Source organism: Pteropus medius, unplaced genomic scaffold (assembly GCF_902729225.1).
Source record: "Pteropus medius unplaced genomic scaffold, Ma_sr-lr_union100, whole genome shotgun sequence".
Taxonomy (NCBI): Eukaryota; Metazoa; Chordata; class Mammalia; order Chiroptera; family Pteropodidae; genus Pteropus; species Pteropus medius.
This window is the reverse complement of record NW_024346150.1, coordinates 3,389,188-3,408,843: the sequence shown is the minus strand read 5'-3', so window position 1 is coordinate 3,408,843 and position 19,656 is coordinate 3,389,188. Positions and strand designations below refer to the sequence as shown.

General features: G+C 33.3%; 1 protein-coding gene across 4 annotated transcripts in view; it reads right to left on the bottom strand.

Annotated features, from left to right (window-relative positions):
* The window catches only part of AGTPBP1 (ATP/GTP binding carboxypeptidase 1), a 130,483-nt gene that overhangs the window by 54,712 nt on the left and 56,115 nt on the right, over positions 1–19,656 (bottom strand). For 3 of the 4 annotated variants that reach the window (XM_039875637.1, XM_039875634.1, XM_039875635.1), the window contains exons 12-14: positions 11,563–11,660; positions 7,509–7,625; positions 1,053–1,768 (exon numbers count right to left, since the gene is read on the bottom strand). In XM_039875637.1, the coding sequence (XP_039731571.1) occupies positions 1,053–1,768; positions 7,509–7,625; positions 11,563–11,660 (931 nt within the window). The remainder of the gene's footprint in view (positions 1–1,052; positions 1,769–7,508; positions 7,626–11,562; positions 11,661–19,656) is intronic. The other variant, XM_039875636.1, reaches the window with a different exon arrangement.

The following is a 19,656-nucleotide window of genomic DNA, read 5'->3' as shown; positions in this document are numbered from 1 at the left end:
TACTATATCCTGAAGGATGACAATCTATCTTTGTAGAGTATTTCCTTTGAGTTATAGTTTCACCTGTGCCTTCTGAAGGCCATTCCACACTCCAAGAAGCCAACTTCTTCTGAATTGTCTGTGATACAACCAGTAGATGCTAAAGCACAGGCCCATTTCCATTTCCATACACCGTTCTCAGCAAAGTAAGTCCCCTGTCCTGATGCTATGCTACATGTGATTCTACACCTGTAGATCAAGAAGCCAAGTGGTATCATTAATCATATACTAAGTTGCCAAGTAAAAGTGATTAATTTACCACATGTTAAAGATAAAAAAATAAGAAACAGTTGTTGCCTTAAAGAAGCTTAGAGTCTAAGGGAAATCAAATATAGACAGCAATGTCTTCCTTTATCATTAAATACTACAATCATAACAAGAGCATATAAATGTTTTTATATACTGGTAAGCCATCATAACAAAACCTTAACCATAATCACTGAAAATAGTCAAGTCATATCAAAACTGTATTGATATGCCAAATATTCACTAGTTGGCAATAGTTAATATCATCTGTAATTTCTAAAATTAACTGGCAAGATTTATAAAGTTACTGCTTTTATAAATCCAAAATTTTTATATTGTATATTTCTTCAAATTTTACAACAAAATAATACTGTCTATATTGCTATTTTTAAATTATATACCTAAATCAAGTTCAAAAGATAATCAAATTACTAATTTAATATATATTACTAATGTAATATTTATTCAAAGATTAATAAATCTGTTTTTATATATGCAGATTCAATTTAAATAAAAATTTTCCAAATTGTCCAATGATCGGGGTCTATTATGCTCCACTTGAATAAGCAACAAGCTTAGGAAATAAACCAAGTAAACCCATAAGAATAATTTCAAAACAATGTAAAATCCCCAAAGCAGAATAAAAAATGACAGTAACTTTAATTTAGAGTAATTTCCTTCATAAATACCCAAAGTAGCTTTTTTAAAAGTATGCCTCGTATTTTGACAATGGTCTTGTTTAGAGGGAAGAAGGAATTGTAACTCACCTTTGTACACCATAAGGCCTTTCTAAAATAGGCTCTTTGAATGGAGGTGGAATGTGACCAAAATAATCAGGATAAGCCACCTCTGAATATTCTGGGACAGACTTTGTGTTTTTCACAATCTCAATGTAGAGATCTGAGTCATGCAGCGTTGGTCCATCAGAGACTTCAACTGATGCTTGTTCCACTGATGAAGTAGACTCAGTATCTTCGTCATCCTCAGTTTCAACTCCAGTACAGCATAGCTTCCCTAGCTGAACTGTTCTTCCCTCAAACAGAACATTTCCACAAGCAGTCATGTGTGGGCATGCTTTAGCGCATGTAACGACAGTAAGAGGGAGGCTGTAGTCCTTCTTCATTTCTGCAGTAAAACCCGGGGCTGTTTGAGAAGGAATATTCTGCAATGTAATTCGGTCCAAGGCCTTCACAATATCATTGTTTAAGCCATGGACTGAAGAAATAGTTCTATTTTGATCACCTAGCTGCTGTTGTAATGTTCTGTCATTATCTTTAATATCTTCTCTTGCCAGATCCATAAAGGTACGTTTCTTACCATCTTCATCTCCTTTAGGAGACACATTCGCCTTCATTACAACTCCTTTTCTTAAATTGCCTGAATTCCCAGATGTTTCCTCTCCTGCCGTAGGAACAACAATAGGACCACGGACTTTCCCCTCAAATACTAAAGGTTTTGGTTCTTTGGAGATTAAGTCATAGTCCTTTGAAAATAAAAAATATGTTTAGTCTTTTATCTGTATGTATTAAAACATGTTAACAAAACTAAGACCATATTCATTTTATGTGCTGCTCCAGAAACCTAACATTTGGAAATTTTAAAGATGGATAAAACAGGGTATGTTTTAATTTCGCTAATAAAAGACAAAATATTTAACCACGACAAAATTCATTACACTTATTTTGCTTTTTCTATTATAAAAATGCCTATATATAACAGAAACATGGGAAATTTTAGAAACATTAAAAGACATTAAAATCATCCAAAATCCTATTAAAGAAAACATAGTAACAAAATTGTAGTTCATCAATTCAACAAATATTTACAAGTGTCTATTTTCTACAGTATTTACAGTGTCAAAGGTTTTTGCCAAACACAATTTCAGGTACTTAAGACCATCAGTTAAACAACACAAAACAATTCATCTCTTTTGCAGCTTACATTCTTCCACGAAAGGAGTGGAGAAGACTGACAACACGGTAAATAATAAACATGATGTAAAGATATTTTATGGAACAATAGAAAGGTAAAGTGTCATAGCAGAAAAAGGAGGGGAAAGGGGTAACATGAATTTGGGAGTGCCAGGGGAGGAGAGGTGGGTTGCAACTGTAAATGCCATTGATTAAGGGTAACCTCACTGAAATGAAACACAAGCGGAGAGAGCACACAGGTCCCAGAGTGGGAGAGCGCCTGGTGTGTTCAGTGAACAGCAGGGAGGTTAGTGTGACTGGGAGAAAATGAGCAAAATTAATTCCAACAGGTAAAGAGAGCCAGATACTGCAGGGACTTGCAGGCTATTGTAAGAATTTTGATTTTTATACTGAAGGTTTGAGGAGTTTTTCCAGATCCTATGGAAAAACAATTCACAGATTCCAAAAGACATTGAATCCCACACAAGTTTTAAAAACAGAACAGCCACACCTGGTCAACACTAGTGGAAAATGGCAGAACATTGAAGCTAAAGAAATTATCTTAAAAATCACCAGAAACAATTTCTTATGAAGTGAAAACATACACTGATCATACATACTACCCAGCAATTTCACTTGTACATATTTACGCAAGAGAAATGAAGGAATACTTCCACAAAAAGCACTGCACACTAATGTTAGTATCAATCTTATTCACAGTAACACCAAACTGCAAACATTCCAATACTCATCAATGAATGAATGGATAAAGAAATTGTGATACATTCATACAATGAGATAGTACTCAGCAATAAAAAAAGAACCTCTTATGCAATAATGTGAGTGATCTCAAAAATATATGCTGAGCAAAAGAAGCCTTATACAAAAGAGTATATACTATATGATTCCAGTTATAAAAAGTTCTAGAAAAGGCAAAATTAACCTGTAGTGTCAGACAGCAGATCAGTAGTTAATTGGGCAGGAGATGAGAAGACTGATTTAAAAAGGGCCCAGGGAGACTTTCTGGAGTAACAGAAATAATTCCATATATTGACTGGCTTGGTAGTTACATAGTTGTATAAATTTATCAAAATGTGTTGGACCTAAATATGCGCAATTTATTGCATATAAGTTTTACTTCAATAAAGTTAATTTTTAAAAATCGGCCAGAGGAAAAAAAGGCTGAGTTTCAAGAATGATTACAGAAAAACATTTTCAGACCAAAAGACAGATAGACAACAGACAGAGAGATACAGTCCGACACTAAAAGACATAAATCAGGCAGACGGAAAGTAATTCAGATAGAAGGTCTGAAAAACAAGATGAAAAATTAAAAGGTAGTAAAAATGTGGGTAAATGTTAAACAATAAATATAAAACACAGAGTTGTACCATCACATGGGTTTTTTAAAAAAAAAAGCCAGAGTTAAAATATAAATTAAAAGCACAGAAGTTGGTTTGGGAGGTGATTATAGTTAAAATACTCTGTTTCCTTTTAGAATCAAGAGAAAGAGGAAAGAAAGGTCCTGATTAACTTCAGAATTTAGTAAATATGTATGTAACGGTATCAAGAGTAACTAGAATCATTGTGTCTATGTCAATGCTCAAACTTACACTTTAAATAAAAATGGTTTATTGTATATAAATTCTAGCTCGAAAAAAACTGATTAAAATAAAAAATAATAGGACTATATACCTTTCAAATTAATAAGGGTGAAAAAGTGAAACAAGAAAAAAATAGTCCAGATGAAGGCAAGGAAAATGAACAAAAATATAGAGATAAATCAAATGAAAATACAAAATAAGATCTCATAAAGACAAATCCAAATATAGGAACGATGTTATGTAAATGAACTAAATGTCTCAGTTAAATGGCAAAGACTCAAACTTGAGTTTTTTAAATCCAATTATATGCTGTTTAAAAGATACACAACTTAGGATATCAAAAAGTTGAAAGTAAAAAAACTTTAAGAGATATCAGGGAAATATTCAAAATTAATGTAATTACATTAATATTTTTAAAAAACATTTCTGCCTTAAATTCTTAGACAGTACCTTCATAATAATAAAGAGTTCGATTCAAAAGGAAGAGAAATCAATTTATATTTATATACAATAAATAAGCCTCAAAAAAAAAATCCAAAACAGACTTGCAAAAAGACAGAGACGTTTGCAGTCATACTGAGAAATTTTTAACACACTTTTCACAATAACTGAGTATAGGAATAAAATCCATAAAAATTGAAAAGAAGTTCTCAACACGATTAACAATTTTTCCTAACAGGCGAATATACAACTGTGCCAAACAACAGCCAAAAAATGCTTTCCAAGGACACAGAAATAGTAACGAAAGTTGACCTTATTTAAAATCATAAAATAAGCCTCAAAAATTTCAAAGGATTATAATAATTAAAAAATATGTCCTCTTATCCTCCTACAATATGCTTAAAATCAATAAAAGGATAAATGAAAAATGAGAAATTAAAAAGCCAGCTTTAACATTATCAAGGAATCAAAGAAAAAATCATAATGGAGATAAAGTTTCAAAACCAAGATAATGAAAATACTAAATATCTAAACTTATGCAGCTAAACAGTAATTAGAATGAAATTTATAGCCTAAAAATATGAATACTGTAAAAGAAGAAAGGCTGAAAAGTACTGGATGCTTATCTTAAGATGATTATACCAAAAAAAAAAGAAAGAAAGAAAGAAAAAATGAATGAACAAAGGCAGGAAAAATTAAGACATGGCACTGATATGCTAAATGATCAAGCATATCATTTAGAAATGTGAGGATTAACTTCAAAAACATGCTAAAAGTAATTGTAGGAAATAGCAGATGGAAAGGGAACCACAGTTTTCTTGATTAAACTATGTAAAACTTTTTGACACTTTAAACTCTGCCCATGCAAAACTTTAATAAAAAGAAGGAAGAAGGAAAGAAAAACAAAACATAATAAACGTCCATATGGTAAATGTCATCACACTACCATAGATGTGTGAAAAAATAGCTGTGAAAATGCAGAATTTTGACACTTCCCATATTCTGCCATGAAGAAACAAAAGCAAATAAAACTATAATTTGTCACTACGAATAAATAATCATAGCTTTTAAACCACTACAGTAAGTTTCCCTCAAAAAGTATGTTGATAATTATTTTAATAATTCCATATGTTGCCTTTAAATGCATTCATTTTGCCTCCATCTGGCCATTGAATAATAGCCTTCACACATCTGGCAACAAAGTGGGTGGTGTTCAGGATTCAAACACATCAACTAATTTTAAACTTCACTAGTTGATGTTGAAAATGACATGCAAAACCAAGTAGAAAAAGTTATAATCAAAATTAATTTTATTTATGTTTAATATTTCATGATCTGCCAGTATCAGACATGATGATGGCTGAAAAAAATCTTTCAAACACTTCCTACCTGGAACCGACTAATATTTTTAATTCTCAAAAGTACATCACTTAAATACTGCTGCCTATATGTAGTTCCAACACAGTACTTCGAAAAATAGACTCAAGTATTTGAACAGTGCCTTTTTCTGAAACTTAAAAATGAGAAAGATAGTCAATGCCAACGCGACTACTTTAGAAATGATTTTCCAATTATGTAAATAAGACATGTGCTATTACCCATAACATATGCTAAAGAAATAGAGCTAACTATTCCACATAAAACTTTATGGCAAAATAGAGAATACATTAATAAATATGTACTATCTGAAATGCCTGAGTAGCTTCTTATGCTTAAATACACTAAAAAGGAGTACTCACTTGGGAAGAAGACTTTTTAGAGCTCTCGCACTCACACCTGTCCTTACCATCTAACCCTGGACACACCAAGTCTGACCAAAAGGAGGAACCTGCTCTAGGAGCAGCCAAATTAAAGGACAGGTTGGCCAGCAGTTCATAGGTACCAGGGAGGAAGCCATCTAGGGTAGCCTACTCTGGGTGATAATAGGCAAATATATAAGAACTTATCACTATAGTCCACAAGAATGAAGAACTGGCTTGTGAAAGAATGAAAATCAAAATACTGGCATTCACACTCATTAAAAAATTACTCTGCTCTATTCCTACAATTTTTAAAAACATTATATAGTTCTCATATGCACATAGAGAAGAACACAGGTGATTTCTTCACACAATAATCAATTCTTCCCCCAAGTTCCTTCCACAATATTTTTCTGCTGTGAGTTAGCAGTATTTGTTATCTCTGGAGTTTTATTTTTAAGTGGTTCTTACCTGGGCAAAAAGGTGTTAAAAGAGCAGCCAGATACCTCCTGTAGGTTGAATGGAAGAAAATCACCCTGTATCCTTTCCCAAATGCCTCTTCCTACCTTCTTCTTTTTCTCTTTTTAACGAATACTCTCTCCATTCTGCCCTTTTTTAGTACCCCTGATTTCAGAGTACCTTTCCATATACCCCAAATCTGTGGGGGTATAAAGACACTGGGGAAGGGAAACGGAGGGCAACTTGCTGCTGCTTCTACTGCAGCCAAAACTCATAAATTCCTAATGAGAAACCTGAATAATTAGAACTGTGAAAAGTAAACATTAGCTAGCAAATTTTTCTTTTATTTCTCACATATAACCTTCATATAGTAGCAAGAACTAAATAAATCTGAGATTATCTGGTTCAAATCCTTTATTTCAAGTCCTGGGCAGTTGCAGGGACTTGAAATTCAAGGACCCACCACAAGTGAGCAGCTCAGTGAGAATAAGAAACTAGATCTACTAATTGCCATCAATTTAATCAGCTTTACTTGCTGTGTAATACAGTCTGAACTCCAGTAAATAAATGAGGGTAAGATGTTAACAAGAAATCACTCTCTCTATGAACCAACTTAAGATTTAAAGACTTCAAGTTGTCCTCTCTTCCCTACATTCCATGATTTATATAGTAACTATCAGGAAAAAATTACTCAACATGCACAGACTATATTTTTAATACCGTAGTTCCTTAGCTCTCATCTCCCCTTAGCTGAATGTAACTTATACAAAGAAGGCTTTAAAATAAGATTTTGAAATGCTATTTTAAAGATTATTTTTGAAAGAGTAAAAAGCTGTCAAAATAATAAAACAAAGTGACAAAAAAATTAAAAAGCTAGTCTAAAAATTAAACGAGCTAGTCCCCTCATTTTACAGAATGTGGAAGTAAATGTCCAACGTCATTCAGAAAAGCAATACTACTTTCATTTTTTAGAAATGAAAAGCAGAATTAAAAGTTATTATAGCACTAAGAGATAAAAAAATAACTTTTTCTTAAAATCAGTGAAGATGCTGAATTTTCTATATTTATACCTGAAAATCATCAACAAGCTCAGGGAAAAGGTGTTCATACATTTTAAGTTCTTCTATCGTTCGTCCTGGTTCTTGCTGGGGTTTTAGTTTGTTAATATCTGTTTCAATATCGTCATTCTGAAATAATAAAAATGGTATGTCACCAGTTAAGAAAAACATACAGCTACATTTTAGATTTAAAGTTTTCCAAATTATTAATTACATGTAATTAGAGAATAATCATTGAATAAAAGCTATATTAATATTACTGTAAATTAAAATTTGCTTGTATTTTGGGGTTGTTGTTGCCTCGCTGTTTTGGTTGTTTTGCTGTGCTTTGTTTTTGTCAAATGTTATTCTAATATAACATGGTGTTTAGGCTCCTCAAAATAGAAACATTAGTGTCAAGATCAAGACTAAAGTATGCTTCCCCCAATCTCTCTAATTGCCATCATTTTGATCATAATTAAAGGGCAGCTTAAAATTTAAGAAAGCTAAAACATACATATACGATGGTAGTGGTGATAATCAAAATAACTAACATTTATTGAGCACTGAAAATATGTGAAGCACTATGCTAAGGATTTTACATGTATTATCTAATTTCACCTATATAAGAACATTATGAAGTAGATAGTATCATTACCTCCATTTAACTGAAGAGGAAACTGAGGTACAGAGAGGTTAAGTGTCTTACTTAAAATTACACAGCTGACAAAGAGAGGAGCCAGGATGTAAAACTAGTCAGTGATTTCAGAGCATGCAATGTGGGTCAACATAAATGCTCTGCCTCAAGAGAGACTAATGATTGTCATGCACTCTTATATTAATTACATGGTCCACAAAGTACCCTTAGAAAAGCTCAATGTCACCATCCCCTATGTTTTTCAGGGGAAATAAAAGTAGAAGTGGAACGACAGCCAGAAATGACTCCTATGCCCCTTTGGGAAAGAAGAAGGTAAATTTAAAGGAGAAGTATGATCTCAGAGAAACACGGTATGCATCCAGAATTCATTTGGTCTGTATCTGTTCAAAGAGTTAACATACATCATGATGGGAAGATGAGTGTCAGTTTACTGACCATCCAAGCTATTCTCTAGGACCCTCAACAACTCTGGCCTTACACAAATGCAAATTCATCACTACCTTCACTTATGGCTAAAGAGGATAATAAGACCAGTGATTAACTTGCAATTGATATTCATTTTTAGTTTTGCATTTATCTTACCACCAGAGTCAACTACTTATTTTTTGGCCTTAAATTTATTCTACTATGCTTCAATCCTTAAAATGCTTTATATACATGTATCTGACTATATTTATACATTTTCATATTAATAAGTAATTTAAAAGAAAAAATATATTACATATTTCTCACATTTCATTTTCAGGAATATAGCTATTATTTGTATAACCAATAAAAATTTTCCCATTGCCATAAATAATAAAAACTGGTTTACTGAATGAGTATCATGTTAATTATTATATCGTTGTTGTATAATTATTACAAGAATATGTAATTTATCTTAAATTATGCATTGATGAATCAAAAATATAATTTTCTTGATCAGTGTCTAATAAAGTAGACAATGCTTTCAAAATTTACAAAATTTTTTACAGACACATTATTTTCTCTAGCCATACTAGCTCAATATTCAATATTATTTTGTAAAAATACAGCCTTACATAGTGACTCTCTGCTTTAAAAAAAAATTTACCTATAAAATGGGCATAATGAGAAAAGAAAATTATACTTTAAGAGGTCAATAATAGGCAATTTTGTGTTTTGGTCTAGCAAAAAAGATGAAGAGCTACTGACGGACACAGAAGAAATAAACAAAACAACCTTCTACCACTCCTTAAAGCTCTTCTGAAGTTGAGGGAAAAAATAATGCACTAAAGTTTATATATTGACAAATCCTGGTTATCCGGAGACAAGTCTTCTAGAACCTCCAGGTTTCTATAAATGTTCCAAACTGAAAAATTTGAGGCAAAGAGAATGGAATCACTGTGGTGAGGAAAAAACAGTCTCTAGAACTCGAACCACAACAGAACACAAATATTATACCCACTACAAGTAGCAGGTTAACCTGAAGCATAAAAGAAGTGGTGGAATTTAGGTAAAAAGGAAAAAATAAGGAATGTCCAAATGTAACAGCCAATGAGAGGAAAGGCGGGCAGTGGTAAAGAAGAAAAATAAGATAATACAACTCAGTAATCTGAAGGAGCCAACATTTCTGTAGCCCTCAAAGAAAAATATTTTATAAAATAGTGGAAAAGAGAGCGAACATTCACACGAGACTGCTTTATTCTGAATCCTGGCCCCACCTCTTACAAGCTATACTGATAGCCTTTCTGTGCCTTGTTTTCTAATTAGCCCTCTAAAGCAAAGGTAATAATACCATATACCTCATAGGATTTCTATGGGGATTTAATGGTTACTATATGTAAAGAGCATGGGCTAGCATAGGATTAAGCATTCAATAAATTCAATCAATTACTTTTCTTATAACTGCTGTGTTAAAGTAACATGGGGAAAGGTGAGCAGTCATGGATACTCCAGGGAATAATGGTGTCAACCACTGGATTAGTCAAAGAGTGAATGTCATAAAAGACAAAGAAATCTGTGATGTCCTAAATTAAAGAAGACTTAAAAGACAAAATAATTAAATGCAATACCTGATGCTAGATTCTATACTAGAGAATGGGAAAATATAATAGAGGACATAATTAGAATAACTGACAAAATGGAACATGGATAGTGTTATATCGCTATACATTTATGAAGGTGATAACTATACTGTGGTTATGTAAGAGAGTATCACTAGTTTTAGGAAACACACACAGACATATTTAGGGGCAAAGGACCATGATATTTATGTAACTTACCCTCAAATGATTTTTAAAAAAATTTTAAGCATGCATTTATGCATTAATCTGGGAAATTTTACTACCCCTAAACACTCACTTCCCAAAGAACCCAAACAACTGATTTTAACATAGCTCCTGTCATCCAAGAAAGATTTTACATACAGAATTTAAATTTCCTGAGCTTGGATCCTTGGATCTTTTCACTTACATCAAGTCCATAACCATAAACACATAGTTACCCCATTTTTTTATTTTTATTTTTTTGCCTTGACAAAGAGAACCAGCACTGTTTTTCTTCTTTGTAGCTTCTTGAGTCCAGTATGCAGACCATCATGTTACCAGACTGGCTAACTTGACAATTTTGCCAAAGTTTGTGTTGGTCATATTTGGTGATAATAAAACTGGCTGTGTATCTGCTATTAAGATAGAAATCTCTTTCCAGTATCTTAGAATCTATCTCCAGAAAGTCAAATACTCAGTATATCCCAATTGTGATGTAGCATTTCAAGACAAAAAGGGCCAAGCAGGTAAGAGTCTAATGAATCCCCCTCCCCCAGAAAAGCATTGAAAAATGAAGGCATTAAGCAGACATTTTTCTACATTTTCTGCTAATATGCCCCTTCTACCACTAAATAAAGCAAAATATAAAGCATCTAGACTTGTAAAAGTGCCATAAAATTCTGAAAACTCACCTGCCTCTTTACTTAACATCTCATGTAACAAAAATTTTTTCTTTTCTCAATTCAATAAACACTTTTTTCCATTTCCTTCTTCAACTAAAACTTAAGAAGCATTATGTAAACACTAATTCTTACCAAGAAGCCATCAGTTATAGATTACTTTCCTACTATTTTGTATCCACAAAAGATTGTTGAAAGAGAAATAGGTTGCCACTTCAATTCTCAAAACACTTCACTTCAAACTTAGATTTCTTTAGACTTTAAAATCTAAGTCAGAAAGGTTAGATAAAATCTTCCTGGTCAGAGAGAGTTAAAATAAGTTATTTTAAGGCCCTTTTCAGAGCAATTCATTCAAAGAAACATTATTTTCTCTTTCAGTAGCTTACTGTCTATAATCAGCCATGATAAAAAACATGTGGGCAAAAAAATTAATCTACCATTAGCTATATGTATTTACTCAATCTTTCTTTTATAACTGAGTATGCAATCTGTAAAGGTGACTAAAGACAGAAATTGATACTAACCTTAAAATTTTGATCTAGGTCATCTTCATTTTCAGTTTCATTTTCAGCTTCTAAATCAATATCATCGTTGTCATCACTTTCATCTACTACGTCATCCACTGTGATACAAAATGTGCTATAAGTAAGTAGGTCAGAGGTAAGCATTCTTCAACATGCACATCCAAAGGCAGAATGTTATATATGTAAATATTTCAATCACCAAAGAAAAATTAAATAAAATTTCTTATTAAAAATGTCTCTAAGGTTGTCCAAGGTGTTGAAAAACCTAAGAGATGAAGTGAAAGTGCTTTAAAATTCGGAAAAGCACTGTAAAAATGAATGAGTTTTTTACTGTTTGTTTTTAAAAATTCATAATGTAAAAAAAAATCAATGTCTATTGTTGCAATAGCCTGAGTGAAACCATCTTGTTTTCTATCTGTATAAATTTCAATAAATCATTTCATCCCTTTACAATTCACTTGCCATTTGTTTCAATGACTACCATGTGCCATGTATTGTGTTGTGTGCTGGGAATTTTTTAAAAGATGTATTAATATAATCCTTGCCCTCAGGGAGCACATGAAGTTAAAGAGCAGAAAAGAGTTAACAAGTAATTATATTATCTTTTGATATAATATCATTATGTATAAGATACAAAAGATATATACTGACGAAGGCATATACTTAAAAATGCTATGGGAAAGCAAGGGATGGAATAACTACAAACTGCTTGAGGACAAAGGGTCATCAGTGATCATTTCACAAAACAGGTAATAATTAAGCAGTATCTTGAAGAAAACATAGCTTTCTAGGTAAAACGTAAGGATGAGTGAGTGTGACTTTTAAAGAAAGGAAATAATAATGCTAAAATAAAGAATTTAGATGACATCATCCAAAAATAATAAGATAAAGCATGATTTAACTTGTATGCTTGGGAAAGTATTAAAAGAGGCAAATAAAAATGAGAAAATGAAGGGTACAAAAGGCCAAGAAGTTTAGAATTTTAACCTATGAAAGATAAGCACTGAGGATTTTCAAGAGGAGAATAAATTAATTCGACTTACATTTTTTCAAAAGATCACTCTGGCAGGTATGAGAGAGGGAGCATATATGTGGAAGACCAATTAATAGAGAAAAAGACAATAACTGTCAGTAATGAGAATGAAGAATGAATATGAATTAGAGAAAAACTCAGGGAATAGGAGGACATGAGGACCACAGATGTGGGCAAGACAAGGAAAGAAGAGTAGAAAAGCACTTTAAGAGTACTCCTGTAAGTAACTGAGTGCTTTAAAACAAAACATACACTATTTTAAAAGGATACTTTCCTAAACTTTTTTATTCTTTAACTATTAAGGAATAACTGACAAACAGAACTGTATAATTATTTAAAGTGTATAATGTGATAGTTGATATATAAACTGTAATATGATTATCAAGATGAAGATAATTAACACATCTATCACCTCACATAGTCAACACTGTGTGTGTGTGTGTGTGTGTGTGTAAGAATGCTTAAGATATACTCTCAGAAACTTTCAGGTATACAATACTGTGTTATTAACTATCATCACTGCACTGTACTTTAGATCCTCAGAATTTAATCTTAAAACTGAAAATTTGTACCTTTCAGCCTCATCACCCCATTACCACTCTTGCAGCCCCTGCCATCCAATATTCTATTGTTTCTATAATATCAGATGTTTTTAAAGGTTCCACATATAAGTGATACCATACAATATTTGTCTTTCTCTGTCATATTTCACTTAGCATAACGTCCTCCAGCTTCATCCACATTATTGCAAATAGCAGGAATTCCTTTTTTTATTGGCTGAATAATATTTATATATCTCATACATATGATAGATATATCTATCTCACATACAGATATATGGATATAATCACTTCTCCTTCATCCACTCATCCATTGTAGAATATTTAGATAGTTTTCAAATCTCTGCTACTGTGAATAATGCTGCAGTAAACATGGCTGTGCAGATCTCTCTCTGAGATGATAATTTCAATTCTTTTTGGATATATACCCAGGAGTATGACTGGTAGACCATATGGAAGGTCTATTTTTAATTTTTTGAGGAACCTAAATACTGTTTTCCATATTAACTGTACCATTTTACATTCCCACCAATAGCGTATGAGGGTTCCATTTTCTCCACATCGTTGCCAATATTTACCTCTAGTCTTTCTCACAATAATCATTCTAATAGGTGTGAAGTGATATCTCATTGTAGTTTTGATTTGTATTTCCCTGACACCTGTATTTCAGACACCTACTGGCCGTTTGTACACTTTGGGAAAATGTCTATTCAGGGCCTCTGCCCATTTTTAAATTGGATTATTTGCTTTTGTACTACTCAGCTTTATGAGTTCTTTGAATATTTTGAATATCAACCACTTATCAGACATATAGTTTGCAAATATTGTATTGTTTCCTTTGTTGTGCAAAATGTGTTTAGTTCGATGTCCCACTTTTATTTTAGCTTCTATTGCCTGTGCTTTTGATGCCTTATTCGAGAAATCACTGCCAAGACCAATGTCAAGGATCTTTTCCCCCAAGTCGTCTTCAAGGAGTTTTACAGTTTCAGGTCATATTTTAAGGGTTTGATCCATTTCGAGTTAATTTTTTGAGTGGTGTAAGATAGAGTTGCGGTTTCATTCTTTTGCATATGGATATCTAGTTTTCCAAAAACCATTTATCAAAAAGACTGCTCTTTCTCAATTGTTTGTGATGCCTTTATCAAAAATTAGTTGACCATGTATGTATGGGTTTATGTATGCGCTCTCAACTCTGTTCCATGATCTATGTGCCTGCTTTATTTGAGTACCACACTGTTTTGATTACTATAGCTTTGTAATAGTTTAAAATCAAGAACTGTGATGATTCTGGCTTTGTTCTTTCTCAGTATTGCTTTGGCTATTTGGAGTCTTTTGCGGCTCCATACAAATTTTATAAGTTTTTTTACATTCCTATGAAAAAAGTCATTGGAATTTTGATAGAGATTGCATTGAATCTGAAGATCATTTTGGGTAGTATAGACATTTTCACATTATTAATTCTTTTAATCAGAGAACATGTGATACCTTTCCATTTATTTGCATACTCTTCAATCTCTTTCTTCACTGTCTGATAGTTTTCAGTGTACAGGTCTTTCGATTTCTTGGTAAAATTCATCCCTAAGTATTTTATTGTTTTTTAATGCTATTGTAAATGGAATTGTTTTCTTAATATCTCTTTCAAATAGTTCTCTGTTGGTGTACAGAAACACAACTGATTTTTGTATATTGATTTTGAATCCTGAAACTTTACTGAATTCGTGCATATTCTAACAGTTTTTGGTGAAGACTTTAAGGTTTTCTATAAGATCACATCATATGCAAAGAGATAATTTACTTCTTCCTTTTTGAGTTGGATGCCTTTTATTTCCTTTTCTATACTAACTGCTATAGCTAGGATATCCAGTACTATGTTAAATAGAAATAGCAAGAGTGGGCATCCTGGTCTTGTTCCTGATCTTAGAAGACTTCTTTCTGTCATTGAGTATGATTATTTATGGTCTTTGTTATGATAAAGAATGTTCCTTCTATACTTAGAGAGTTTTTATCATGAAAAGATGCTGAATTGTGTCAAATGCTTTTTCTGCATCTGTTGAAATGATCACATAATTTTTATCCTTCATTCTGTTAACATAGTGCATCACATTTTAATTTGTGGATGTTGAAACAGCCTTGCATCCCAGAGATGAATCCTATTTGGTCATGGGGTATCATCCTTTGCTTTTGAACTGTTTGCTAGTATTTTGCTGAGAATTTTTGCAAGTATGTTCATCAAGGATAGTGGCCTAAAATTTTCTCTTCTTGGCTTTGGTATCAGGATAATGCTGGCTCTATAAAATGAGTTTAGAAGTATTCCTTCTTCAATTTTTGAGAGTACTTCTGTGTTATCAGTTGTAATATGTCCTCTTTCATTTATATTTTATTAATTTGAGTCTTTTTTTTTTTAGTCTAGCTGAAAGTCTATCAATTTTGTTAATCTTTTCAAAAAACCAACACTTAGTTTTGTTGATCTTTTCTATTTGTCTTTCTAGTCTCTATTTCTTTTATTTCTGCTCTAATCTTTACTATTTCCTTCCTTCTGTTAACTATGGGCTTAGTTGGTTCTTTTCTGGTTTCTAGAAGTATAGTTAGGCAGTTTATTTGTATCTTTTTTCTTAATGCAGGTGTTCATTGCTATAAAATTTCATCTTAGAACTGCTACTGCTTCATCTCATAAGTTTTGGCATGTTGTACTTCCCTTTTCATTTTTTTTCAAGATATCTTTTTATTTTTTTTTTCTTTGACCCACTGGTTGTTCAAAAGTGTATTTAATTTTTCAGCTTTACTCCTGATTTCTAGTTTCATACCGCTATGGTCAGAAAAGATATAACATATGATCTGTCCTGGAGAACATTCCCTGTGCACTTGAGAAGAATATGTATTCTGCTGCTATTGATGGAATTTTCTGTATATATCTGTTAGGTTCATTTGGTCTAAAGCGTCATTCAAGTCCATTATTACCTAATTAATTTTCTGTCTGGATTATCCATCCACTGTTCAAAGTGGGGTACTGAACTCACTTCTATAAATGCATTGCTATTTCTCCCTTCACATCTATTAATAACTGTTTAATAGATTTAGTTGCTCTAATATTGGATTCATATGTTTATAATTATTATATCCTCTTGATGAATGGACCCATTTATCATTATATAATGACCTTCTTTGTCTCTTGTTACAGTTTTTGACTTAAAGTCTATTTTGTGTGTTGTAAGTATGGCTATCTCTCCCTTTGATTTCCATTTGCAGAGTATCTTTTTCCATTCCTTCATTTTTAGCCTACTAGTGTCCGTAAAGCTTAAATGAGTCCCTTGCAGACAGCATATAGCTGGGTCTTGTTTTTTAATTCATTCAGTCATTCTAAGTTTTTTAATTGGAAAATTTAAACTATTTACATTTCGAGTAATTATTGATAAAGACTTACTATTGACATTTTGTTCATTGCCTTGTGATTGTTTTGTGGTGCCTTCGTTCCTTTCTTCCTCTCTTGTTGTTTCCTTGTGAGCTGATGATTTTTGTAGTGGGATGCTCTGATTCTTTTCTCTTTATCATCTGTGTATCTATCATAGGATTTTGCTTTGTGGTTACCATTAGGCTTTCATAATACATTTTATAGTTAGTTATAACTACCTATTTCAAGCTGATAACAGATTAACCTCAATTCCATAAAAATGTTCTATCATGTACTTACTCCTTCCCATAATTTGTTATCCCAATTTAAATATTTATATTGTGTATTCATTAACAAAATATTGTAGCTACATTTATTTTTAACACTTTTGTCTCTTAACCTATATGCTAGAGTTCGAAGTGATTATACACAACCACTTCGATACCAATATATTTTGAATTTGACTATATAAATATGTGTGTGTGTATATATACACAAACATACACACCTTTATCAGTGAATTTTGTACTTTAATATGTTTTCATGTTACTAAGCAATTTTTTTTGTTTCAGCTTGAAGAAATCTCTTTAACATTTCTTATAAGGCAGGTCAAGTAGTGATAAATTCCCTCAGCTTTTGTTTTTCTGGGAAAGTCTCTGTCTCTCATTTCTGAAGGATAACTTTGCGAGGTAAAGTTTTCTTGGTTAACAGCATTTTTCTTTAAGCACTTTGAATATATAATCCCACTCTCTCCTGATCTGTACGGTTTCTGCTGAAAAATCTGCTTATGATCTTATTAGGATTACCTTGTATGTGAGAAGTCTTTTTTCTCTTGCTGCTTTCAAAATTCTCTTCACCTTTTTTTCGAGAGCTTGATTATACTGTTTCAATGGAGATCTTTCAGATGAATATGTTTGGGACTATTTGAGCTTAGTGTACCTAGATGGCTGTATCTTTCCCTAGATTTGGTAAATTCTTGGTCATTATTTCTTTAAATAAGTTTTCTGTCCCTTTCTTGCTTCTCCTTCTAGCATTCCGTAATAAAGATATAGTTTCACTTAATTGTGTTCCATTATTCACACAGGCTTTCATCACCCTTTTTCATTCTAATTTCTTTTTTCTCCTCTGACTGAAAAATATCTAAAGATCTGTCTACAAATCCACAAGTTCTTTCTCCTGCTTGACTGAGTCTAATGTTAAAGTTCGTGATCACGGTTTTCTTTTATTTTCTTCAGATATACAATTTGTTTGGTTCTTTCTATAATTTCTTTCTCTTTGTTGAACTCATTTTGTTCATGTATTACTTTACTAAATTCGTTGAGTTCCCTATCTGCCTTCTCTTGAATTATATTAGCTTCCTTAAAATAACTATTTTGAATTTTTTGGATAACTCACAGGTCTCCATTTCCCTGGAAAATTGGTAGTTTCCTTGATTTTTTATCTCTGATGGTTTTGTGTTGATGTCTGCATATATGAGGGCACAGTCACATTTCTTGATTTTTTATCTCTGATGGTTTTGTGTTGATGTCTGCATATATGAGGGCACAGTCACATTTCTAGCCTTTTTGGACTGGCTTGGGTGGAGCAAGACTTTTACCTGGAGAAGGTTCTGAGAACACTGGCTGGGTAGGATGCAGTATCTTTGCTCCCTATGAAGGCAAAGGGGCATAGTCTCTGTGTAGCTCCATAAGCTGAGGTCAACATCAGCAAAGACTATGGGAGTCTTCTGTGGCTAATATTACAGAGGTCTTGCAGGTGTCAGTGGTGGCTAGGGCTATTGGGATCCTCAGAGGCAAAAGTTGTTGGATTCATCTTGTTTTTTTATGCCCACAGAAAGAAGTCCAGCCAATGGAATTCCTCTTGGTACCTCATCTGGTAGCAAAGTAGAGGTCCTAGGATCAGGTGCACGCGAAACTACCAATGTCTGGGTCCTGGGGTACAGGTGCACTTGCCGTGACAGTGGCATTGGTGTCTAAGGTACAGAATGTGCAGATCTTTCATGGAAAAGGGGTCTGGTTCTCTGGGGCTCACTGTAGTGACTCCAGATAGGGATAGATGCAGCTGCAGCCTGGGCCCGCAATGACAGCTCCACCCCAGTGAGTCAATGTAGCAGGTGGGACTCCAGGCTGCTCGGCAACTGGGATCAGCTTTGGTGAAGACTTGGGAGACCTTGAGAGCAAAGGCTACCAATGTACAAAGGGGTGAGACTTGCCGGGGTCCCCCTGTTCTCCTTTTCCCAATGGGAAGAAATTCCTCTGAGGGAAACTCCCCTGGCGCCAAGCTGTTCTGGGCTGGGAGATGGGTTGACGTAGATAAAATACTTCCCATACTTTTCTATGTGGCGGTCCTCAGTTTTTGAGCTCTGCAGGGGTTTTTGTGCTTCTTCATTGTAGTCCAGAGTTATCTCTGAGATATTTTCATGGATTTGAAGTTGGCTGTCTTACTTTTTTACTGTATTTCCGGGGAAGACGAGCAATGAGACCTCCTACCTCTCCATTTTGCTGACAATACCTTTACTCTCTTTTTGACATCCATTTCCACTGTAACTTAATTTAGTGAAGAAGAGAAATTGCTCCCCACCCCACACATATCTGTCCTCCTCTCCTCCCTTTTAATAACAGAACTTCTGAATTTTAGCTAGATGTCAGATTCCAGGCTCCCTCACAGTAGTTAACAGTCCTATGGCCAATTTCTGGCCAATGGTATGTGAGGCAAAGTGGTAAAGACAAATTCCAGGTCACTCTCTTCAAAAAGAAAATTGTCGTCTCCATTTTCTTTCATTACCATTTTCTACTTGCACACAAAGAAACCACCGTAGGAAATGATAAAAACAAAAAGAACCTGTTTTCTTTGATGACCTAGTGGAATAGAGGCCTACTGCCCAGGATCGCCTACCCATCTTCTGGAAGAATATATGAGAAAAAAAATCTTCTATCTTGTGGCAGTGTAGCAAAAGGCCTCTAGAGACAGAGTACCTAGAGACAGAGTATCTAATCTTGGTTCCTCTACTTACTAGCTTTCTAACCTTGAGCAAGTTACATAAGTTATTTGTGTCTCATTTTCTTCATCTGTAAAATGGAGATACTCACTCGTAGTGTTCTTGTGAGCATTCG